Source organism: Equus quagga, chromosome 5 (assembly GCF_021613505.1).
Source record: "Equus quagga isolate Etosha38 chromosome 5, UCLA_HA_Equagga_1.0, whole genome shotgun sequence".
Taxonomy (NCBI): domain Eukaryota; kingdom Metazoa; phylum Chordata; class Mammalia; order Perissodactyla; family Equidae; genus Equus; species Equus quagga.
In genome coordinates this window covers 39956114-39980601 of record NC_060271.1, presented here as the reverse complement: position 1 = coordinate 39980601, position 24488 = coordinate 39956114, and the positions used below count along the sequence as shown (strand labels likewise).

Here is a 24488-nt window from a genome sequence, read left to right as displayed (position 1 = left end):
CCCGGTGCCCGCACGGCCTCCCAGCTGCGCCCGCCTTTGTCTGCCTCCTTTGTCTGCCCCGCGCCCTCGCGGCGGCGGCAGCTAGGCCTCTGGGGAGCGGGCCCGGAACGCCGAGCGCAGCTGGCGAGGGCGCGCCGGCCGGGAGCGCGCGGGGCCCGGGCTGGCCCCGGGCTGCCCCTCGGCGGGGGGCAGCCGAGCCCCCTCCCCACCGCCCCTCCCCCGTCCCCTCCCAGCGCTCCCGCCCCCCTCAATCCCGCCCGCCCCCTCCCCCTTCCCTCCAGCCCTGCTCAGCCTGGGCACATCCTCCTGCCGCCCGCGCACCTCTCCGCGCGCGTCTCAGCTTCGCGGCTCGGCCCTTGGCTGCGCTCGGCTCCCTCAGGCGCTCGGTCCCTGCCCCGCCCCGCGGGCCGGACAGGTAAGGCATGGCCTTGGCCCGCCCCTGGCCCCGCCCTCTCGCCTCACCTGGCTGTGCGTCCGGACAAAGGTGGGTTACCTGGAGCGCTCAGGAGCGGAGTGCGCGGGGGACTGAAGCTGAGGAGAGGATGCTGCTTTCTTTCCTGTCTTCCCTGCCCTCGGACCCGTCGGTCCGTCCGTCTGCCGCCTCAGCTCCTCGCCGCCTCCTCCCTCCGCTCCTGCCTCTGCTCCCGGCCTCCTCGTCCGCCCACCTTCCGCCGGACGCTCACTTTTCCACGCTCTGACACTTTGCCTCGCGCGCGCCCTCGCCGATCCCTCCCCGTCGCTGCTCTCCCCCACCCTCCTCCTCGGCACTGGCCTTCTCCTTCTGGGACCTGGTCTCTCTTTGTCTCTCTGTCTCTGAGTCTCTGGGTGGTCTCTCAGGCCAGAGACTCCAGTCCACCACCGTTCGAAGAAGCTTCGAAGACACCCTGAACCCCGGGCAGAACTGGCAGGAGTGCCCTCCTGCCCCTTCTGAGGCTGCCCACGGGGCCGGGGTGTGTTCCGGGGGAAGGGGGGCTCTGGGTGCGCCACCCGTCAGCACTGCAGGCCCACACCCTCCCATCCGGCCCCGGGCCAGTACCGCGCCCTAGCAACCTCGACGGCGCTGGGCTCCCTCCTCTGGCCCCGGCTCAACCTCACTCCCTCGCCACCGCCGGCTTTTCTGCCTCTGCGCACCGGGGTTTCAGCCGCCTGCGGAGCCGAGGTTTGAGATGGGAGGGCTCTTGGGTTTCCCCGGCAAGTCTTCTTGACTTCCTCCACTGGGTGCGCCCTCAGCCTTCACCTCCATCTAGTCTCTCCTGCCCAGCGCACTCCTCCACGCTGTCGACCTCCCGGCCTGGTGGCACGCAAGGAGGTCCTGGTACTGGTTCAGTACCATCCCTCTGGGGTCCGGCAGACAGAGCCTCTGGGAGTGGTCTTGGACAAAGGAACACACTTCCTTGAGCCTCAGTGTCCCCTTCATAAAACAGGGATAATAGCATGTGCCTATAGGAAACAGAAAGAAAAGCACACTGGACGCCAGCCTGGTACACACCCAGCGGCCATGGGGGAGCCTAGAGTCCCTGAGGGGTGGGAGTGGGATGGCACCTCTACAGAAAGGAGGAAATGGGTCAAAAATCCAAGGCTTAGAGACACTGCAGAGGAACCTGACTAAGGCCCCCTCCCGCATCACGGTCACCTCCCCCGGCCCATAAGGCGTTCCCTCTTACAGGCACTCTCTCTCTTTCCCTCTTCCTCTCTGTTGCCAACAGCTGGTCATTCATCAGGAGGCTTCCATATGACTCATTCCCAATTCAGAACCTCTGTCTTGCACCAATTTCTTGTTTCATGGCGCTAGCTCACAAGCCATTTCCTTTCCTCTGTGGGGGATTGTCTTGCCAGGCCCTGGACCTGCTGAGTAATTGCCCAAACCCTCTGACCATCATCTATGTCGTCACAACAGGTGACACACCAGCCCAGGAGTCCGCAGTGATGTGGCCTAAGTGGCATAATGAGGGCAGCTTGGGAAGAGGAAACCTTCTCCCAGCTGGCAACTTCTGGGCCCCCCCTGGCCGAGTTTTTGTTTTCAGCCACAGTCAGGGCTGGCAACTAGATCCTTTCTCCTTAGAGAGACAAGAAAGGGGCTGGGGACTCTCCTCCTCCCCGATCCAGCCTCCTGCTGCTGATCTTGCCTGGCAGACAGGCCCCACTTTGGCAACCCAGGACCTTCCTGCCATCTCAGCCCCCCTGCCTCCTCCAACCACAGCCTTCCTCAGGACCGCCAGCTCAGCAGCCCCTGAGACCCCCTAGGGGCCTTGCTCAGAGCCTCCTTACCCCTCACCCACATGGAAATGATGGCACTTTCTCTCCCTTCCTCTTCACCATTCAATCCACCCCCCCTCCCCAGCCCTGAACCCCTCAATGGCTCCCTGTTGCCTCTTAATTAACTGTTCTGCCTGCCTCCCACCACACCCCATCTGCATCCTGGGTTTCAGCCACGATGGAAGGCTGATCTTCTCCATGCCTTGACTTCCTTCCCTCCAACTGGAGTGTCTCCCCTGCCCTGTGTTAGTTGAAGCCTGCCCACCTTGCAGGCTGGGGTCAGACATCCCTGCCCGTCCCTGCCCGTGGGAAACCCTCCAGCTCCCCCTTGCCTCCCTGTCTCTCTTGGTCTGCACTTCCCCGGGAGGGGCTGGGTCTTGTTCCACTTGTGGTCCCAGTGCCTGACAGACAGCAGGTGCTCTAATCACACTTGCTCTATTGAAAGGGGACAGGAATGAACTGAAAATTGCAAGCCACAGGTTATCCCTGGCTTCCACTGGGTCCTGCTGGCCAGACCAGGGGCAGAGCTGGCCCTGGAGAAAAGGACCATGGCTGGGGAAGTTGCAGAGGGGGCAAGACGCCTAGAAAATCCCTGTGGTACTGGGGGCTTTGCATCCCTCTGGAAGATGAGGATGCTTTCTGTGCCTCATTATAGCAGAAGAAACTGAAGCTAGACAGGGAGGCTGCTGCCCAAGACCCACGGAGTGGGTTTGAATCCCAGCTGATGGCCAAAGCAGCTGTGTGACCTGGAGGGAGTTTCTTCGCTTGTCTCAGCCAGGAATGTGGCAGAGCAGGCATTTGCATCCTGGCCTCCCTGACTCAGCCTGGGAAAGCAGGAGCTCCCTCCAGAGAGGGGTCCTGGGCATGTTCCCAGGGGCACATCATAGGAGCATCGCTTCTCTGGCCCTTTCAGATGAGACCTGCCTCTCTTGCGGCTCCAGGCCCTCAGCTTGTCCTGCCCCTGCCTTTCCTCTCAAGCGGGTCACTGTGGCCGGTGGAGCACAGGCCTGCCCCAGGAAGGACATGTGGGGCGGCTGAGCCCTTGCCACTAAAGGCCCTGCCGCCAGGTCCCAGCTTTGGCAGCCGTCCACACTGCGATGCCATGGCCTGGCATTGACCATCTGGTACACATCCCTGGATGGGTGTTGGGGCACAAGAGATGGGGCCCCTGCCAGAATCCAAAGCAGCTGGGAAGGACTAATCATAGAACCTACGAGTTTTTAGGGGCCCTGTCTGTGCCAGGCTCTGGGGGAAGGCCCCCAGCGTGTGTCATCCCTGAGGGTCACAGCCTCTGCACTGGTGTCAGTCACTGAGTGTAGCATGAGGAGTGGTCAAAGACCCTGCCTTTAGAGTCAGATGGCTGTGGGTTCAAATCCTGGCTCTACCACTTACCCTGCTGTGTAACCTTGGGGCAGGTACGTCAAATCTTTGTCCTGATGTTGAGCCATTATTGTTATTATTATCTACAAAATATTGTCCACTTCAAAGAGCTAAAGTAGATAATGCATATAAAAGTCTAGGCCTAGATTAGTAAATGCCCAATAAATGATGCCTGGACATATTCAACTTTCAGATATGGGACTGAAGCCCAGAGAGGTTGATTGACTTGCTCAGGACCACACAGCTATTAAGTGCCAGAGCCAGGATTCTTAGCCAGGCTTGTCTGACTCCAGGTGTCTTTCCGCTCCACACTGGCCTCTGCCAGAGCCGACAGCAGGCGTTTTGTCACTTGATGATTAAGTGATGGGTCTGACCAAACAGCAAATGGTGTTAAATTGTCTGGGCACCAACATAATGAAGTCTGGGGAGTAGGGGGCCAGGAGGATCCATTAGGTGAGGAGGAGGGGTGGCAAGTGCCTGTAACAATGCAGGAGGTAGGACTCTGGCTCAGGAGGTGGGTGTGGGATACGAGAGCTGAGCACAAAGCTGGAAGCTGCCAGGTGGGTGGGGCCTCTGAGAACCTCCCCTCCCCCCCGCCAGCAACACCCCTATACGGGATTTTTGAGGTGTGAGGACTTGGGGGGTGGGAATTCCTGATGCTGCTGTTGGAAACAATAAAAGCAGATGGGGCCGCCCCTGTGGGGAAGCCAAACCTCATTTGCCAAGACAATGGCCCCCTCCAGGCTGGCCTGGGCCTGTCCTGCCCCGCCCCACGGAAGCCATCGATCACCCTACCGAGGATGGAGGCCGCGGCCACCTGTGCCTGCCCTCTGTGCACGCAGGCACAGATGCACAAGTGCTTCCAGGAGTCCCCCCCGCTCCCCAAATAATGACAGCTACTGTTTATTGCGCCCTTACTGGTCCCACTCACTTTATATCCCTTTTCCTCCCCTCATCCTCATGACTACTAGCACTTTACAGGTGAGGGAAATTGAGGCTCAGAGAGGTTAAATGACTTGCCCAAGGTCACCCAGTTCTTCCCACTCTGCTCAGTGGGGCTCTCCCTAGGCTCAGCATCATGGGTTTGGGCTGACATCTGTGTGTTTGAGTGGGTAAGAGTTATGTCTGTACCTCAACCTTTCGTTAGACCCGTGGCCTCTCCGCCAGGTCAGAGTGGAGACACCCGGAGGGCAGGGACTGTGTCTTTGCCTGCAGGTTAGAAGCTCCTTCCGGCATGTTTTCCCCATGTCTGGAACTTCCGAGGCAGAGCTGTGTCCCTCCCATCAGACTGAGAACTCCCTAAGGCAGCACCTGGGTCTCGCCCTTTGGACTGAAGGTTTCCTTGGGGCAGGGGCTGCTTTTCTGGCTTAGGCTGAGAGCTCCCTGAGGGTGGGAGCTGTCCCTCTCATCCGTCTAGGACAATCCAAGGCAAGACCTGGGTCGCCCCTATCACACTGGGAGCTCCCCAGGGACCTAGGCTGTTGTCCCCAGTAGGACTGGCAATTTCCAGGGGACCCCGGGGACCAGGTCTCCCCCTTCGACTGGAGCAGGTTCCCTTGCATGGCATCCAGGTCCTGCACCAGAGGGGCTCAGCAAGTGGTCCCACTCTCCCCCGCAGTCTCTCTGTGGAGGGGTAGATGGGGCCTCGGGGAGAGCTGCGAGGCCCCTTCTTGTTGGACAGGTGGCACTTTGGGGGTGCAGAGCCCAGGGAGGCAGGGAGCTGGGTAGGGACAAGCTCAGGACAGTAAAGACCTCAATACACCCATGAGCACCCCCAGGGCAGCTGTTGCGAGTCTCACCCATCCCACTGGGAAGCTCCTCTTCAAGGCCTTTATCCCTCCTACACTGCCTGGGTTCTACGCATACCTGGAAGCCGCCGCCCCAGCCACACACAGACCACCCAGAAGTGCTGACTTCCTAAATAGTCAAATCTCCTGACCGACTAATAATCCCATTTCATGGACAGGGAAATGATGATTCTGGAAGATGTGTGGTGGTGGGAGGGATTGGGAGCAGAGTGACCCCACTGTGCTAAGAACAGAAGGGGGGCCTCGGGTCAGCCCCCTCCATTCTCCAGTTCCAGCCGTTCCAGGAGGTGTCCAGTGGGGTGAGGAGGAGGCGCCAGAGGGAAGAGTCAGGCAGAGCAATTCCACGTTCGAGCATTCCTAGAACCTTCGTGGAAGTGTGGGAACATGAAATCAGAGATGACGCCTGTGTCGAACAAAGTCTGTCCCAAGCCTCCTGAGCCGGGTTCCGGGGCTCCCGAGCTGGGTGGGCGGAGGGCTGAGAGGGGCTGAGAGCTCCCTGTGTGCTAAGAGTTAATCTCTTGTCTGCTGTGTGTTGCAGAGATGTCCACTGAAGAGTTTTAAGCTGGGGAGCTAGTGAGCGGATTTGCCCTGACCACAAAGCCGATAATGTTTTGGAGGAAAGCAGGGGCAAGGGAGAAGGGCAGTGTGGGAGGCTGTTTCTGCCCCCTGACACGTGGCAGGGAGCATGGCAAGGGTCTAGTGAGGAGGAGGCACTGGCACGGAGGCTGGCCCTGCCTGAGCCTGCTGCTCTGAAGGTCACAAGTCAGCCCAAAGTGCCCAGGGTCCCGGAGGGGAAGCGGTGAGATGCCCAGCTGTGGCCCGGCAGGCCGGGAAACCCCAGATCCATTTCCCCATGAGCTCAAGGACTCATCACCGGGGCCCGTGCACACAGGCTCCCAGACTGCCCGGCAGTAAGGCAGGGCGTGCGGGGGGGAGTTCGGCCTGTTCTTTCCCCCCTGGGTTCTCCCAAAGGAGCGAGATCTCCCTGGACATGTTTCTTGGCCTCTCAGCGCTCAGAGGGTCCTTCCGGTCCAGGTTTAGCAGAGGGCAGCTGCCTTCAAGTTTCTTATGAGCTGAAGAAGCTTAAAGTGTTTCCATGGGGAAGGTCATTCCAAGACCCTGTGGCCAGGAGAGTGGCAGGAATTAATGCCCCTCTCTGTCTAGACCCCTCCCCCTAGCACCTTATATCCATTTATGAAGAGCCCTTAAAGAATAGAAGTGCCCCAGGCCACCCAAGGAGACCCCTGTGCTGGTCTCAGGGTGCCCATTACGGCAGCTCGGCTGCAGGTTAGGGTGAGCCGCAGCGTCAGCCACACTTGGAGAGATGGACAGAGCAAGGCAGGCGAGGAGGGCTGGCCCAGGAATGGGGTTGTTATTATGACGTATTGTTGTGTTTTGTTTTATCCTTTAATATTCGCAAATATTTCCTCTGAATTCATGCTGCCTCAATACGTGTCCCCAGCCCCTAGGGGCTCCATCCAGATCCTGGAGGATGTTATCTGTCACCCCTCCTCATAGGGGGCTGGCAGTTGGACAGACAGTTGGAGGACTCTTGTCACTGTGGATTGTAAATTCCCAGGCTCCCTTGGCAGACAGGGGTCCTGAGACCGTCCACACCAATGGCCCGTGGTCCTCCTCCCCTATGTTCTCCCCACAAACATTTTCTGAGCAGCACAAATCTTTCCCCAGGAAATCTAACCCACAACCCCAATACATACAACCAACAAAAGCAGTGTTTCGTGAGCGTAACACCTCCCACCGCCAGCAGCCATCATCTCTTCCCTGAACCAAATTTTCTCCATCTTATCCAGACACAACCACAAGCCACTGCTACATAGAGATGTTATGCCCCAATTTACAATATCGCCCTAGTTTAAAGTAAATCAATGGGAAAAAAGCAGCTGTCCTCAATGATATAAAAGAGTGCAACAGATGTCGATGGCACCTGTCGATGTGAGACTGAGCCTCGAACTGGCTTTGGTCATCCGTGTCCAGAAAATCCTGGAGCAGGTAAAGAAGCTGTTCCAAACAGCAGCAGTTCTTCTTTTAAACTGCTCGCCTTGCATCCTCGGAACACCCTTCAGTGACCCAGGAGAAGCCCAAGTTGTGATGGAGCTGTGCTCATGTTAAAATTGGGTAGAAAATGCATTTGAGAGTGTCTTATTTTTACTACAATTTTCAGAATAGTTTTTAAAATATTTTTTAAATGTGTGGTTAGACTCAAATGCGTAGAGAACCCGTCCAACATCATCTCTACCAGATAGGATGGCTCAGATGTGTCCCTTTCACACACGAGGAGGAGACCCAGGGTCAGGGAGGGGCTTGATGGACCCGAGTCCTCCCAGTGGGTGGTTGTCTGGCTCACCGCCTGGACTGGGCACCACGATCTCTCAGCTCCATGAGAGCATCACTGATGTCCCTGGCCCAGGATTCCCATCAGACCCCCCTCAGCCAACCCTATTCCTCTATCTCCTCACCCCGCTACCCCCGCCTGCTCCCGCCCAACCCACCAAGCAGCGGGTGCGCTGATCAGCAAGGCAGGAATTCAGGCTCTGCAGCTGTCTTGGGAGCCCGGTGGCAGCCACGCTCCACAGTTGTCTGCCAGGCGGGTGGGGCAGGAGCCCCCCTAGTCTCCTGGCCCCCAAATGCAAGGCTGTTGTGGGGGAGGGGTCTCCAGAGTCAAAGCAGACTTCAGGCTCCAGTAATTGCTTTTATTTGCATAAGACGCTGCTTCCCCACAGCCTTCTGGATGGAGGCTGCTCGGCAGCCAGTCTCTCCCCACAGTGTGGGGTCAGGATAGGGACATGAGAAAGCCCTCTTCCCCTCCTTGGTCAGCTTTCTCTTCTCAGCTGCCAGTGCCTGATCCTTGCCCTGGGCCCTGACTGCACTCAGAAATGACAGTAGATTTTGTGGGGGCACGGGGTGACCCACGAGGACGCTCAGTGCATGGGCGATGGAGTGTGAGGATGGTCCCTTGGGCTCTGGGTGCAGAGAACCCAGGCCTGTAGGTGGGGCTGTGCCGCTTACCCGTTGTGTCATCTTGGACTTGTGGCTTACCCCTTCACAGCCTGTTTCCTCATTTTAAAAATGTGGTAAACGACCTGATGCACAGGGCTGTTGAGAGGATGCAAAACAAGAAGTGGAGGCAAGAAGCTTCACAGCCACTCGGGGTGGCAGCTCCTGTTGTCGCAACTGCTCTCGATTTGTTTTGCTGTTAATGAGTCGCTATCGGATCTCCGTTGTAGATGGCCATCTCTGGGTTGTGGATGGTCCTGATGTCCCTCAACAACTCGTCCAGGGCAACTCTGGACTACTGAATGTCCCCAGTCTGGGGGAAGGATCAGACACAGGCCCGGAAGAGCAGGCTTTGTGAGCAAGCCACAGGCAGAACCATCCAGAGCCGACAGAGGATGGGGGGGGCACCTGCCGCCCCTTTTCGCCTGGATGCTCAGCGCTCTGTGATGCAGCCTCCAACTGGCTCCCAGAGTGACAGAAATGGGTTGGAGCCCTTCGTTGCCGTGGATCCTTGGCATGGCTTCTGTGGCAGCCCACATTTCCCGAGTGGCTCTTTGCCAGGCTGGCATCTTGGCTGCTGGGCTGTGCCAAGATCTGTATACAAATCCTCTGGGCTTGGAGAAAGGGCGCCATGCAGTCTTCAGGGCAAAGTAGTGGCAGGAGCCCCAGCCCTTACGCCAGCTCTCTCACGCACACATGCACACGCACGCAGGCACACACACACACTGGGAAGGTATGAACGATCTGCTCAGGTGTCAGTTTAGTTGTGCTCAATCCACTTCCATTCCTATCCATGGTTGTCAGCGCCTCTTATTTGCAGGGTCTGCTAGATACAATAGGAACAGAGAGAAAAGTGGGACAGAGCCCCCTAGGATCTTCCTGTTGAGTCAGGGGCTTTAACAAAGGCTGATCGCCCCAGCATGAAATGGTGCGTGAGGTCTTCAAGAGCAGGGCAGGGCTGTGTGGGACTACGGAGCGGGGAGCGCATCTAATTGGGAGACTGAACAAGGCTTCCTGGAGGAGAGGACATTTGGGACGGGTCCCAGAGGATGGGCAGGATTTGGACAGAAAGAGATGGGCATGAAGGGGAGAGCTTGCTCCAGGCAGAGGGAACAGCCGAAGCCAGAATAGAGAGACAGGAAAGACAGGGTATGTTTGGGCCCAGGGAATAGTCTCAGTTGGCTGTGAAGGGGAGGAAGTAGGAGTTGGGGCTGCAAAGCTGGGTTGGGGCCACATTATACAAGGTCTGGAGTGTCAAAGTGAGGAGTCTGTGGTTAAATGAGAGGCAACAGGGAGCCAAGGATAGTTTTGAGCCAGTGGGGGTCACGATCAGAGTAATCTGGCAGCAGTATGGGCTGGGTCTGGGGGCAGAACAGTGTTGTTAAGGTCTGGGGAGAGGGATGGTGCCCCCGTGGGTGCACCAGCACTGCACGCTGAGATCCCCTCCTCCCTGCCCCAGGCCGGCTGCCTGCATGACTTGTGGGCTGCAGAGGGCAGGAGGGAACAAGGACAGTGCTAAAGTTGGGGCTCCTGGGCACAATGAACAGACCCATGGCCACTGGCAGAGGCTTGGCTGGCAACAGGATTTCAGTGGGAGAGAGAGATGGCAAGTATGGGTGGGGTCATGTTAATGGGGGAGTGTGGGGGGTGGAGGGGAGAGTGTGGCTGGGCTTTATCTCCTGGCTCTGCAGGGGAGGCGCTGTCCTCTGAGACCAGTGCCCAGACTGCTCACCGAGCTCAGAGGCTGGCTCTGAGAGTCATTGACTGGCCTAGTGTGTGTGCACAGGGACAGAAGCTGCCCATACATGCCCATGAGTCTGTCCACCCCTCACCCCTCTGCCAAGCCTCATCCGGTCTCTTTTCTGTCCTTTTTGGATGTCCTATCTTGCTCCTCTCTACCCCACGACAGGGGAGTCCATTCACTGGCCTATGTCCCAAAGGTTCCCTCTTGATGGGGGCGCTCTGTGGGCTTCTGCCTGGCTATCGATGTCCCTGCAGGACAGAAGGGCAGGCTGGGTCACAGCATCCGACGTAGACTCAGAGCCTTTCCCAGTCACAGGAGGAGAAGGGCGAAGTCTGCTAAGTTCCAGCCTGGAGAGCAGCCCGCATCCGCCTCAGGCCTGGAAACAGGGTTCTCAGGTCCCTGGGAGCAGAACGATGCTTGACGGACAGGCCTTTCTGATGGGCGCCCTCCTCCTGCCAGCTGCCTCAGGAGTTCAGGGGTGCAGGCCCGGCTGCGTGGCCACCAGCCTCCAGAACCCTTATCAGGGAAGGGCTGGGGGGAGGCTGAGAGGCAGCAGCCTCCTGTTGCTGGTGAGCCGGACAGGAAAGCAGGGCTGCAGAGGTACAGTCTTGGGAGTGGATGGGTGTGTGAGGACATGGGGGTTGTCACCACAAGCCCGTCCCTGAGTCCCACACAGCTAACAGAGGCTCCGCCTGGATACTCAGGTGGCTCCTGCGATAGGGCACGAGATGGGGGGCAGGGGGTGATGGGAAAGCCCCTTTTTCTCCGCCCATGATTCTAGGAAGGGCAGAGCTGTGGGCAGTGGAGGCCAGGGCCCCGGCGTCCCAGGGGACCAGGACAGGAGGAAGGGAGAGCAAGATGAAGGGCTGCTGGTGAGCAGGCGAGGCAGGGAGGAGCTGTTCCCCTCCCCCTCTCAGGATGGGTCACCTGGTGGGGCTCCAGCCTCCCCACCCCGCCTGCCCTCCCCTCACTCAGGGTTGGCTAAAGGTGAGCTGGGGTGGGATGGTCAGGGTGGGGGCTGCGGGAACCGAGAGGGCTGGATGGAGAGATGCCCGAATCGTTGCTGGCCCACCAAACTTCCTCAGCCCTGGACAGCTCCCTGGCCACAAATCACAAGGAAATGGCTGTGTAAGTGCCTTCAGGAGCCTAACGGAACACACAGGAGGCCAAGGGAGGCCATGAAAGTTCCATCAGCCTGGCTAACCTGGTGCTGCACTTGTCTGGACCCAATGAGTCTGGTGCAAGGCGGGGGCAGGAAGTGATCTCCAGAGTTCGGCAGACACCCTCACTGTCCCCACCCGCCGCAGGCGCCTCAGCTGGGAGGTGCTCTGGACCCTCCAGGGGTCCGCTTCTTCCTCGGGTGGGCTGGGAGAGCACTGGGTCCCCTGAGGAGGTCCCACTTCCGGTATGGGATGGGGGGCTGTCCCGCTCTGCAGGAACCAGTCAAGCCTTCAAAGCCAGCCCAAGGCCCCTCAGGCCCAGGGACAGCACCACGTCAGAACCTGCCCGGACCTCAGGAAAACAGAGGGGCAAGGACAGAGCACAGGGACAGTCTCCCAGGACGGTCCTGGGACAGCCATGTGGGGGTTCAGAGCACACGCATGGCCGTTACATAAACGCCGCTTACTAGGTGTGACTCGACCTCTCTGAGCCTTACCTTCCACTTCAGAAGATCATTGGAGCAGCTTCAGAGAGCCGTTGAAAGGGCCGCGGTACAAATGCCCATGCGGCCCTGCGTGTGGCGCGGGCTCAGACCTGTCATTCCATCTGTTTGAATCCAGCCTACGAGTGAAGGCTCAGGGACTAGAGGCATATTTCTGAGCTCAGAGGGGCTCGGTGCCTTCCAGGGGACGTGGCGAAGGGCAGAGGTTGTGCAAAGAAAGGAATTCCAGACTAATCTGGAACCTGAATGCTGCTTCAACTATTTGACCCGGGGGTTCTTCCTCAGCCTTGGCCCTGGGGTCTTTCTGGGCCGGTGAGTCTGTTGGGGGGCCGTCCTGCGCGTTGGAGGGTGTTTAGCAGCATCCCTGGCCTCCACCCACTGGAGCCAGCAGCCCTGCCCAGTTCTGACAACCAGAAATGTCTCCAGACGTTGCCAAACGTCCCCTGGGCGGCAAAGTCCCTCCCTCCCTGTTGAGAACCACCAGGCTGTCACACTGTGGGTGAGGGGATTCAGGGGTGTGGAGGAGGAGGCGGGGGGCTGCCGGCTGCTCCCTCACGGCGCTGCTTTCCTACAGGGAGGGGCCCATGGCTGGGCTCCCCGCACATGTGACCTCCATGCTCTTCCTCGCCCTCCTGCTGCTCCTGGAGCTGAGCCTGGTAGACTCCCTGGGACCTGAAGCCCCTGCTCGGAACCTCCCTGAGAATCACATCGACCTCCCGGGCCCAGCACTGTGGACGCCTCAGGCCAGCCACCACCGCCGGCGGGGCCTGGGCAAGAAGGAGCGGGGCCCAGGCATGCCCGGCCTGGCCCAGGATAGAGCTGTGGTCACTGCCACCAGGCAGGCCTCCAGGCTGCCAGGGGCAGGGGGGCTGCTGCCTGGGCAGAGGCCTGCTGGCCTGCTGCAGGGCAAGGATCTGCTCCTGGGCCTGGCACTGCCCGACCCTGAGAAGGACAACCGGTCTCCAGGGTCAGAGAGGACAAAGAAACGCGGCAGGGAGCACAAGAGACGCAGAGAGAGGTTGAAACTGCACAGAGGTAGCTCAGGGTCTGCGAGGGGGTGGGCTCCTGCAACGGAAAGGAGGGGTGGGGGCGGAGGTGGAGGGGCTCAGACCCAAATGGCCAAGCGGACAGGATAGGGAGGCGAGGAGGGAGGTATCAATGGTGTAAAGTCCCTGGGAAGACATCCAGAGGCCCCAAGGAGGCAGGCAGAGGACACTCAGAGGGGAGTAGTTTCACTAAAGTCACAGGGATCCCGTAAGGGGAGGAGGCTGGGAGAGGTCTGGGGGTGGAGCATGGGAGCAGGAGAAGGATATGGGGCAAGAGGAGCTCACTCTTATCAACAGATGATCCTCCTGAGTCAGGAAGTTCTACCTTGTGTCTGACCTAAATCCGTCCTACTGTAAGTCCTGAGCAGAGAGGGAACAGTTCAGTGCCCTCCAAGCACATCACTTAATCAACTCTGAAGCACAGAGCAGGGCCCAGGGGCTCAGACCCTGAAGCCATATCTGCCCAAGGTCAGGTCTTGACTCCACTACTTACTAGCTGTGTGACCCTGGGCGAGTCACCTTTCTGTGCCTCAGTTACGCCTTCTGCAAAATGAGGATAGAGGCCCCGTGTACGCTCAGCGTAGACTCAGAGATGACCTGACCTGTAGAATGTCGAGAACAGTGCCCCATAAGTGCGGGGCAATGAGCGGTTGTCACTGGGTGATTCTCAGCTTTCTCTTGACGCTGAATCAGTGTCCTCCGACCCGGACACAGGCGGCCCAAGGAGAGGCACCACGTCCTTCTCCCTCCTGCCTCTGCCCTGTTTGTTTCATGGGTGCCCCCTCCCCCTGCAGCCCTTCTCTCCTTCCTTTAACTTTCCTCCATGTTCCCAGATCACTGGGAGCGTAGCCGCCCGCTGGCCCAGCCTCTGAACAAATGTGTCCCAGCAGATCCGCCCCGAGGGCCCCTCCCGTCTTACCTGGCACCCAGCCCGCGGCCAACCTCAGCTTCCCAGTCTCTTCATGTGACAACACTGCCTCTAGGGGCAGGCCGCGCGCCACAAACAGGGATGGGGGCGAGGGTTCTGAGGGGGAATGTGATGGGGCCTCAGCCTCCCTTCTCCTGCAAGCAGCTGAGGTTAGCTTCCCTGCCAGGCCTACTGAGACCCCCCAAGTGGGCAGGACACAGTCGGAGGACCCCAGCTTAGACTCTCAGCCTCCCGGACCTGGGGGTCATGAGTCAGGTTAGGGAGGGGACGCTGGCATCCTTAAGGACAAACGGGGGGCACACATGGGGCATGGACTCAACCCAGCTCAGCTCCAGCCCCCAGCTCCCATGGACCAATGGGACGCTCCCAAGAGAGCGGCGAGGGGTGGCAGGGATGGCGGGGGCCTTGAGGCCAGGTCCAGGCCTGCTGACCAGCTGTGAGGCCTCGGGCGGACGAGGCCTCAGTTTCCTTGTCTGTGAAATGAATGGAGCAGATTCAGTGGTCACTCAGCCCCCTTTCTACTCCCTGGGGCTCATTTCTGGAGGGTAGGGTGACCCCAACTGACACAACCGACCTTGAAGTCAGATCTTGCCTGAGAAAAAGAGACAAGGATGAGCTTGGGCCCTCCAGGTTCTCTCAAAGCCCTTTTGTTCCTGACACCCCGAACCCACACACTCTTCCCCCACTTCTTCATGCCCACACGTCTTGGAATTTGGAACTGGTGGTGAAAATCATTGGCTTTGCACTCAGAAGGACCTGAGTTTGAATTCAGACTGTGCTACTCACTGGCTGTGTGCCCTCAGGCAAGTCACCTAACCTCTCTGTGCTTTAGTTTCCTCACCTGTAGATGAGGCTGACGGAGCAGCCACCTCCGGGAGCTCCTGCAATGGTTAGACGAAATAATGCTTGCAAAGCAGGACGCGGCACACAGCAGGTGCTCAGTGCACAGGGCGATGATGACCACCACATACGGAGCACTCACTCGTGTGTGCAAAGCTTCAGCTCTCACCTTCCAGCCTTCTCAAAGGCCTCTCCCCTGCCGTGCCTCTCATCCTCATCACGTTGCTCCCCTACTTAAACTTCACCTCCTCCAGGAAGCCTTCCACGGTTAATCCTACTAGTTCTCATTTGTTGCCCTTATAGCCCTGGCTGCACGCAGCCAGCCCAGATTGGGACCTGCTGGAATGTTGCTTTAGAGGGAGAATCCTTGGGCCATCTCCCCAGCGACACTGCAAGTTCATCTAAGATGTTCTCCCCTAGTCCCCCATTTTCTCCTACCCAGGAGGGTAGGCACAGGGGTGTTGGCTGAGCCAATGGCTTGTCACATGGTCCCTGCCGGCCCCTGGTTTGCAGCAGGAAATGTGGGTTCTGCTGTGTGCAGATACTGGGTGGCCAGCAGATGAAGCCCCTGTGTTTCCCACCCTGTGTCTCAGGCCGAGCCTTGGTCCGAGGCCCCAGCTCCCTGATGAAGAAGGCGGAGCCCGCTGAAGACCAGGCCCCCGACGCGGCGATGGAGGAATCCTCCACCAGCCTGGCCCCCACCATACTCTACCTCACCACCTTTGAGGCAGCACCCGCCACGGAAGAGTCCCTGATCCTGCCTGTCACATCCCTGTGGCCCCAGGTGAGGAGTCCAAGATGGCCTTGGGGCTGGAAGGGCCCTTGAGACCACATTGTGCAATGCCCCCGGTAGTACATTTGGGGAGACCGAGGCACAGGGGCTGGAGGGAGTTGTGGAGGCCACTGGGGCTGGATGGAAACCAGACCTCCTGAGGCCCGTGCAGCCCAGCTCCAGCCGGTGGGCACTCCATCCCGAATTGCTGCCACTGTCCCGGCAGTGGTTCTGCAGGCTGACTCTGGGGACAGCCAAGGGAGCAAGTGTCGGCTCAGCACTCTGGTCTCTGCGGCGAGAAGAGCAAGGCCCTTGGGGGAGAGTTTTACACATACCGAAAAGTACGGAGAATAAGAATAACAATTTTTAAAACTGTAACCCACGACCCAGAATTGACAAACATTAGTTAACACTTTGATCCACGTGCATCAGACCTTTAAAAAAGACCCGCGGAGGGAACGCAAGGAGGAAAGGCGGCAGATGCACTAGGCATCAGCGATTGCCTGTGAAGGGCGTAGAGGGGTGAATGGCAGCATTCTTGCAACTAACAAGAGGGGCATCCTTGCAACTCTTCTGTGGCTTTAAAATTCTTTCAAAATAAAATCATTTATGATGATCAATAAAATACATATGTAGAGGAACTAAAACTTTTGGGGGGCAGTAGATCTTTCTTCTCTTTGTGGCTCGCGCACCCCCTTGACTTTCTATTAAGAGCCGTAGACCAGCTCCAAGGAATGCGTGGCCATCACAGGCCCCCAGAAGCCCATTTGTTGAGAACCCACCCCTGGAAGGTGCTATCTTTGCCCACATCCCACTGTGTGCAGATCCAGCCCGCAGACCACTGGCCAGGGCTTCGAGGTGAACTGAGCCGTGGCCATGGCCCCAGTGATGCCACGGAGAGCCCATAACTGCTGTGGGAAGAGAGGGGGTGGGGAAGGGAGCAGTGTGCTTGATCCCGCTCCCTCTGCACGAGTGTAGAAAACCAGAGCAGGCACCACTGCCTTCCCAGCCCCTCCTCAGAGGGCCTGAGGGATCACTCGCCTGTCTGCATCCCCTGCCCCTGGGCACCATCCCACTTGAGTGGTGGCTACACAGTAAGGAAACTGCCGACACGGCTGCTGGAGCAGGAGCCCTGGACGGTCGTCTCCATGTCCCTGGGCTGGGATTCCAGGCTGCCCAGCAGAGGATGAGCTGGCCTCTGAGGAGCCCCACCGTCCTGCTTCCACCTGTTGGGAGCTCCAGGTTCCCTCCTCTCCACCCTCCTTCTGCAGGCTCAGCCCAGGCCTGACGGGGAGGTGATGCCCACGCTGGACATGGCCTTGTTCGACTGGACCGATTATGAAGACTTGAAACCTGAGGTCTGGCCCTCTGCAAAGAAGAAAGGTACATCCACCCGCCCGGCCACCCCATGCCCGGTTCCCTCCCCTCCTCTCCCATCTGTTGTGGGGGGGCTCAGTGAGCCCGGCCTGACCTATGGATGTCCCGAGTTGGGGGGCATGGAGTTTAGACAGCAACTGGCCCCCAAAACAGAAGATGCTATGAGTGCTTATCACATGCCACTTTCCATGTATCAACTCATTTTACCTTGAAAAACAAATCTGTTAGGTCTGTACTAGTGTCAACCCCATTTTAGAGAAGAGAAGACTGAGGCAGAGAGAGGTGTCGAGTCTTGTCCGAGCCACACTGTCCAAGTGGCAGCATGAGCACTCGGACTCCGCATCCGTGTGCTTGATCTCTGCTCGGCCGGGCCGCAGCTTCTGACGGCACATCTCCTTGTCCCCAGAGAAACACCGGGGGAAACTCTCCATCGATGGTAACGAAACATCACCAGCTGAAGGGGAGCCGTGCGACCATCACCAGGACTGCCTGCCAGGTACCAAACCAGCACATGTTCAGCGCAGCAGGCCGGGCGCTGGTGGGGACCCGTGTAGGGTGGAGTGGACATTCCCAGGCACGTGAGCAGGCCTATGGCCCGTGACCCTTTAGGGATGCTGATAACAACCACCCCAGCTACCATGTTACTGAGCGTTGCTGTCATGCTTTACTTTACTGAATCCTCACTGCAACCCAGAGAAAGAGACCCCGTCATCCCCAATTTTCAGGCAAGGAAATCGAGCCCCAGAGAGGCAAGTGTTTTGGTCGGAATCACACAGCTGGGAAGTGGCTCACAAACCTTAGTCTGCGTGGTTCTTAACCACTGCCCCTCGCTGCCTGGCGTCAGCATGACCCCCCCGTCACCTGCTTCCTCCTAACTTCTGGTCGGGCTTAATTCTGTCCTTGTCCCATCACCACGCCCCTGAGCTTCTGGGGGCACTTTAGATGACATCTTCACCTGCTGAGCAGCTGCGCCCATCAAGACAGTCTGAAAATAAGGTGTCTGATGTTTTGACTGGTGTCCTAAAGCCTGGCCCTCGCTGGGTCAGTGGGGACCTCTAGGAAGTGGACACTGAGGTGGAGTTAGAAGTGCAGGGGGTCTGTGGGGTGGGGGGTGGGCATAAGGCCTGTGGACAATAAAGGGGGGAAGAAGTGGGATTGGACAGGGCAGCCCGTGACGCAGTCTCGGCCAGCCCAGTGTGGGGCTCCAGAGCAAAGACCGCCTCGTAGGAGAGGCCCACAGTGGGCAGCAATGGCTGGGTCCCGGTACCCCCATGCCAGGCACTGGCGGGGCCACTCGGAAACAGTGTAACATCGGCCCAGGGGGCTCCTGAAGGTGCTGACAGCTGGAGGCCGTTAGCTAACTGCTCTCCTGGCCGATGGACAGCAAGTGCCTTCCAGAGGGAGATCCGCATGGCACGCCTCCATGGCGCCTTCCTTGTTTATTCAGTGGCCAGAATATTCTACAAAACAGCAACCGAACCAGCAATGTGGCATTGTGTGAGCCAGACCACCGGCTCCCTGACAGTCCAACCATTGTTTTCAACCTGAGCAGAAAGAAAGGCTCCAGTTTGAGCCAACTGGACAGTGGCTCTGAGAGCTGGCTCGGTGGTGGGCGAGGCTGTGCCTGGGGCCTGCCTGGGGCAATCCTCCCCTTCTCCAGGGCTTCAGTTTCTCCATCTGTCAAAAGAGGACGTTGGCGTCAAGGGTCCCTGAGGCCCCTCCCAGCTCTAAGCTGACTCCACACCTGGCAGCCCCCAGCTGTTCCACCCGCTCTTCCGCGGAGGCGATCCCACACGGCCTTTGCTCCTCCCATGATCAATCAATTGCCCATCTGGGGCAGCTGGGGTCTCGGCCAGCCGCCCCCAGGAGCTCCGGCCGTGATGTGTATCATATCGGTGGTTCCGGCTGGGAGCCTTGCGCACCAGATGGCCCACCCTGCCAGGGCACGGCCCTGCCACGGAAATGATGGATCTCCTGTCCGGTGGGACTGTGGGCAGGGCAGCGGGGAGGCGGCTCAGCTTGGCTGACCCCGAGTGCTTGCTGGGCCGGCAGGGACCTGCTGTGACCTGCGGGAGCATCTCTGCACGCCCCACAACCGAGGCCTCAACAACAAATGCTTTGACGACTGCATGTGTTCGGAAGGTGAGCCCGCCTCCCGGGGCAGGGAGTCCCTGCGCCCCGAGGACCATGAGACCCCCTTTCTCTTAGAAGCCAGTTCTGCCCTGAGCGGGGGTGGGGGGCAACATTTCCCAGCAGAGGGTGGGCTGAGCGGCCTGCGGCGAAGGAGAGGGTGGGAGAATCCTGGGGGAGCCGAGGACGTGAGCAAGAACAGCTTTGCACAGTGCCCTCCCAATCTGTGAACTCATTTCGTCCTGATCCCTGGCAGAGTTTCTCAGGTTTGCTGTTCTCACCTCTTGAAATACAAGCTGGCACCATCTCCTATGATCTGGAGGCGTGAGAAGGGAGGAGAGAGGGGGTATCTCTTTAAATGAGATCGAATCTGAGAAGGCTGCTGCTTTCACCCTGAATTCTATCCAGGGGAGGCTTTCCAAGTGAGATAACAGCGGGTGGGGATGGGCTTCCAAGTGCCCAGCGAGCGCAGGGAAGGACGCATTTGGCATTTGGCCGCTCCCTCTTTAACTCCTCTGAGCTCCCGCTGGAGCCATGCGCGCCCTCCCGCCCAGGTGTGCGCAGGAGTGCCGGGCTCTGTGCCGGGCTCTGTGCTGGGGACGTTACTCACAGTAGCCCCTGTAATCCTCCCAACCGTCCAGAGAAGGCAGCTATTATGATCCCCATTTTACACATGAGCAAACTGAGGCACAGAAAGGTTAAGTGACTTGCCCAAACTCACACAGCTAGAAAATAGGGGAATACTTTTAATTTTGTATCCTGAAAAATTTCAAACATACACTAAACTAGTCAGAATTGAGGTCAGAATAATGAGCCCGCGTTTCTCATCACCCAGCTTTGATAATTAGCCACTCCCAGTCCATCTGTGTGGTCCCTCCCCGATCCGGTTCCCCAACTCCCATTTGATTTTGGAGCAACCCCTGTGAGTTTACAGATATTTCATCTGTGAAATTTCAGTATACAGCTCTAAAAGATCAGTACTCTTTCAAAAGCAAAATATCAAAAATGAACAATAATTACTCCATATCACTCAATATCCAGTCAGCGTTCACGTCTCCTGAGTGGGGGAATTTGGTCTCAGTTAACTGTCCTCTGTTAACCATCCTGAAATGCAGGCCCTATTCTCGCTCACATTAGCCTCAAAAAGTATCTACTGTGAAAGCCATAAAGCTACTCAGGTCCAGGCAGTCACTCATCCAGGCACTAAGCACCGTTTCTCGAGGGCCTGCCGTGTGTCAGGTTCTGCTCTGGACGCTCAAGATTTGGCGACGAAGAGAACCAGCACATTCTGCACCCTGGGATTCCGTGCTGGTGAGATGAGCAGACGATAAGCAGAAAAATAGATAAGATGTCTTTGGAAAGTCATGAGGGCTGTCAAGAAAACAACCCAGGGGGGTCCGATGGGGAGTGTGGGAGTTGTTTTAGAAAGGATGGACAGGAGTGGACCGTGGACCCAGCCACCTGCAGAGGGGCGGGAGAGAGAGTCCCAGGGAAGAGGCAGGGGCGGAGGCAAGGCCCTTGGGCAGGAACGAGGTTGCCGCATTTGGGTGGGCCTGGCCCTCAGTGGCCGACGGGGAAGGAAGGAGGACAGGGGAGGTGGGAGCAGCCAGAGGGAAGATCACGCAGGACCTTGTCAGCCTTGTCTGATTTGTCATTGGAAGCAGGGGGTTGACATGGCCTGACTTATGCCTTTAAAAGCTCACTCTGGGGGCCAGCCCGGTGGCGCAGTGGTTAAGTTCATACGTTCTGCTTCGGCGGCCCCGGTTCACCAGTTCGGATCCCGGGTGCAGACATGGTACTGCTTGGCAAGCCATGCTGTGGTAGGCGTCCCACATATAAAGTAGAGGAAGATGGGCACAGATGTTAGCTCAGGGCCAGTCTTCCTCAGCAAAAAGAGGAGGATGAGGATGGGCAGCAGATGTTAGCTCAGGGCTAATCTTCCTCAAAAAAGAAAAAGCTTACTCTGGCCGCAGGACAGTGGCGGGGGCAGGAGTGGAGGAATGGAGAGACGGAGAGGACCACCTGGCAGGGGAGGGATGGAGGCAGGGGGGGGGGGGGGGTGCTGGGGAGTGGCCTTCTGTTACCCGTGTGCAGGGGCAGGGCCCCATTCACAGAGCAGGAGCCTGAGCAGAGCAGGCAGGAGGGCACTCCAGTCCAGGGAGCCTAGAACGGTGCTGGGGCCGAGCTTCGGTCCTTGGCGTCCAGGTCCAGCCCGCCGGGAGAGGGGACGTGGCCCTACCGAGCTGCACACCTGGTTGGTGCCCAGCGGGACACTCACTGGGTGGCCCCTCTGCCCAGGAAGCCTTCCTCTCTCCTCCCCGGGCCTCAGTGGTGGTGGTGGTGGGGGGGGGCCACTTTCCAGGGACCCGAAGGCCATGTCCACATGCAAAGCCCATGCACTTGTTTCCTCTGATCCCTCTCACATGGGCTGGTCCCACCAAAACTCCTGCTTCCTCCTGGAGACACAGGCTCCAAACAAATGAAGAGGGGAAGTGACAGCCCGGGCAACTCATTCAAGATGGTCCAGGAGGAGGTTGTCACCAAGATGTCACACCAGAGGGATCCGGGGGATGCCAGGACCCTCTGGAGGAACAGGAGTCCTTCAGACTTCTGAGAAATCCTGCAATGTCCCAGGGCTGAAGTCCAGCAGTCAAGGCCAGCCTGGGTCCTGGGGGGTTCCAGGAGGGCTCCTGCTCTTGAATCCCCTGACCCTGCCCAAGTGGCACTGGTGTGGCCACAGGTCTGAAACCCAGTGACCCAGGTGCACATTCTAGGCTGCTGAGCACAAACTTCATAGCAGCCCCTTTGTTCTCTTCCTAGTGACACAAGTGGGTCTTAAACTAGCAACATCCTCTCTCTGTGGTCACTCCTAACCTGAGTTGTAGGGATTTCTCAGGCCACACTGACATCGCTTTCCTCCCCCATCAGGAGGATGTGGCCTTAAATGAAAACCACATCTACCCATGTACCTCAGGGGATGCCTGTGGCCGTGAGAGAAACGGCCACAGCCAGGAATCCTGCACTGGTGGGCCAGGAGGGCCACACTTACTTTAATTAGGGTGGTCAGGAAGGGTCTCTTTGAGACCTGTAGGCTGTGAAGGAGCCAGCTACGCAAAGAGCTTGGGGAAGGGATTTCTGGCTGCAAGAACAGCAAGTGCAAAGGCCCTGGGGCAGGAAATGGCTGGGTTTATGAGGAAAAGCAAGAAGACTGAGTGTGGCTGGAGTTCAAGAGTGAGGAGGGGAGTGGGAGGTAAAGAGAACAGACAGGAGGCAGGTCCAGGTCCCAGACTGTCTTGTAAACCAAGTAGGAAGTGTAGATTTACTTTTGAGTACAATGGGGAGCCATAGAGGTTTTTTAGGGGAGGGCAGAATCTGCATCCTTTTTAAAATCAATTTCAATAGACTATTTTTTAGAGCAGTTTTAGGTTTACAGAAAAATTCCACAGCAGAGTTCTCATGTACCCTCTCTCCCCCTGTCTTATCTTCCATTATCTTATCTCGCATTAGTGTGCTATACTCTTTGCAACTGATGAACCAATATTAACACATTATTAACTAAAGCCCATAGTTTACTTCGGTTCACTCTTGGTGTTATACATTCTATGGGTTTTGATAAATGTGTAACCACATGTATCCACCATTAAAGTGTCACACAGCATAGTTTCACCGCCCTAAGCATTCCCCGTGCTCCATCTGGCCACCCCTCCCTTCCCCTCTGATGAGTCTTTTTAAGCTCACCCAGGCTGCTGTGCGGAGGGCGGGTTGGTTGTATGGCAGAATAAAGAAGGGGGGGTGGTGGTGAGAGGGTGCAGGGGGTCCTAGAGGGTGCGGGGTGGGGTGGGGGAGGAAGGGGAGGGGACTGGCCTGTCGCGCCCCTGACCCCCTGGCCTCCCTTCGCTCAGGGCTGCGCTGCTACGCCAAATTCCACCGGAACCGCAGGGTCACACGGAGGAAGGGGCGCTGCGTGGAGCCCGAGACGGCCAACGGCGACCAGGGATCCTTCATCAACGTCTAGCGGCCCCGCGCGAGGCGCCTCCCCACCGGCCTGGGGACTGAGCGCCGGAGGTTTGGAGCAGCCGGGCAATTTGTTTTTACTTAGCAGCGGGCGATCAGACGGGGGACCAGATGACTGAGGCTGCAGGCTCAGGCCCAGAACGGAGGGGGGCCCAGGAGCCCCGCAGCGGCACGCCTGCGCCCACCCCCTCCCCGGCCCCGGGGGACCCACACGGCCGGCCCGGCGCGTCCCGGGGTCCCCGTTCTCCGCCGTGGCAATGTCGAGAGTGCCCTCTACTGTCCGACCGCGGCACGGCAGCAGCTTCGAGTTAAAACGTGAACAGGTTTTTGAGTAGAAAAGAAATGGAAACTCCCTGAGAGATGGGGCAACGGCAGGAGATGAATAGGGAACACCTCCTATGGACCAGGCACTGGGCTAAACGCGGGGCACACGGCATCTCACTTAGTGGCCACATGATCTTTTAAAGTAGGCAGTGTCGCCATTTTACAGGTGAGGAAACTGAGGCAGGGTTAGTTTTATGACTTGCCCAGGGTTCCAGATCAACGCTCCTCAGACCTTACCCTGTGTAAGAATCCCCTGGGGGTCTGGTTAAAATGCAGATTCCAATGCAGTCGATTCTGCATCCCGAACAAGCTCTTGGGGCTGCCGGTGCTGCTAGTCCGGGGGCCCCACCGGGAGTGCCCCGGCCCAGGGGGTGAATGGTGGAGCTGGGGTCCAAACTGGGCCAAGCCTGTCAGGCTCCAAGCCCCGCGTTTTTGCTCCTGCTCCACATCCAAGGACTCATGCCCGGTTCTCACGGCGTTGGGCAAGGGAGACCTGTTCCCAGGGTTCCTTCCTGTGGTGAAGGCTGCAGGGACTGGCTGTCCTCCTCCTTCTCCGGACAAAGGTGGATCATCCTAGACCCAAACAAAACATGTCTGAAGCACTGCCTTCTTGCAAGGCGAGGTCTGGGCGACTGGCACCTGCCCTCGGGGAGGTGGTATTCCGAGATACGACGTCTTTGGGGGAAACGATGATGCTGTGCCTTCTGTTTCTATGGCCCTGCTCACCCAGTCCTGGGACACGCGCTTTGGAGTGGCCCTGATACCTCCCTCCCCTGTTCTTTAGTTTTCGCAGTTCCTGCCCTTTGAGAATTGAATGCAAGCGTGGACTCAAGAAATACACACATTGCCCATGTGCGTCTACTTTGCATCATCTTCGTGGTTCCCAGGCCCCCCACACCACACTTCTGCAGCAGAGCCCACTGCTGGGGCACCTCTGAGGTCAGGGTGCTGTCTGAAGCTAACTGCCGCTCCCCCCCACCCCCACTGGCCAGACCCATGATGCCCACCCAGAACATCTCTCCCAGCACATCTGCTGGGACCACCTCAGGAGAGCCACTTACATCCCCCCACCTGGCATCTCACTCCTGGCCAACCCTCTGGTCCAGGGGGAACCAGGTTCCAAATGACAAGAGCCTTCCCCATCCAGATTCCCTGCTGGCCTGGACCCCTGCCGGAGGGGCCATGCCCTCA

At 58.2% G+C, this 24488-nt stretch overlaps 1 protein-coding gene across 1 annotated transcript; it reads left to right on the top strand.

Moving 5' to 3' along the window:
• The first annotated feature begins 467 nt into the window (after positions 1-467).
• Positions 468-23170, top strand: DRAXIN (dorsal inhibitory axon guidance protein). The gene is made up of 7 exons (XM_046661537.1): positions 468-484; positions 12441-12901; positions 15274-15464; positions 16724-16835; positions 17236-17325; positions 18882-18971; positions 22862-23170. Exons 2-7 carry the CDS (start codon positions 12451-12453, stop codon positions 22972-22974), a joined length of 1047 nt encoding a protein of 348 aa, XP_046517493.1. The 5' UTR covers positions 468-484; positions 12441-12450; the 3' UTR covers positions 22975-23170.
• The last annotated feature ends 1318 nt before the right edge of the window (positions 23171-24488 follow it).

Excerpts from the sequence above, each read along its gene's own strand:
- DRAXIN (XM_046661537.1), top strand. The coding sequence starts at position 12,451 with ATGGCTGGGCTCCCCGCACATGTGACCTCCATGCTCTTCCTCGCCCTC. Across the intron at positions 15,465-16,723 it reads TCACATCCCTGTGGCCCCAG|GCTCAGCCCAGGCCTGACGG; the intron begins GTGAGGAGTCCA and ends CTCCTTCTGCAG. Across the intron at positions 17,326-18,881 it reads TCACCAGGACTGCCTGCCAG|GGACCTGCTGTGACCTGCGG; the intron begins GTACCAAACCAG and ends CTGGGCCGGCAG.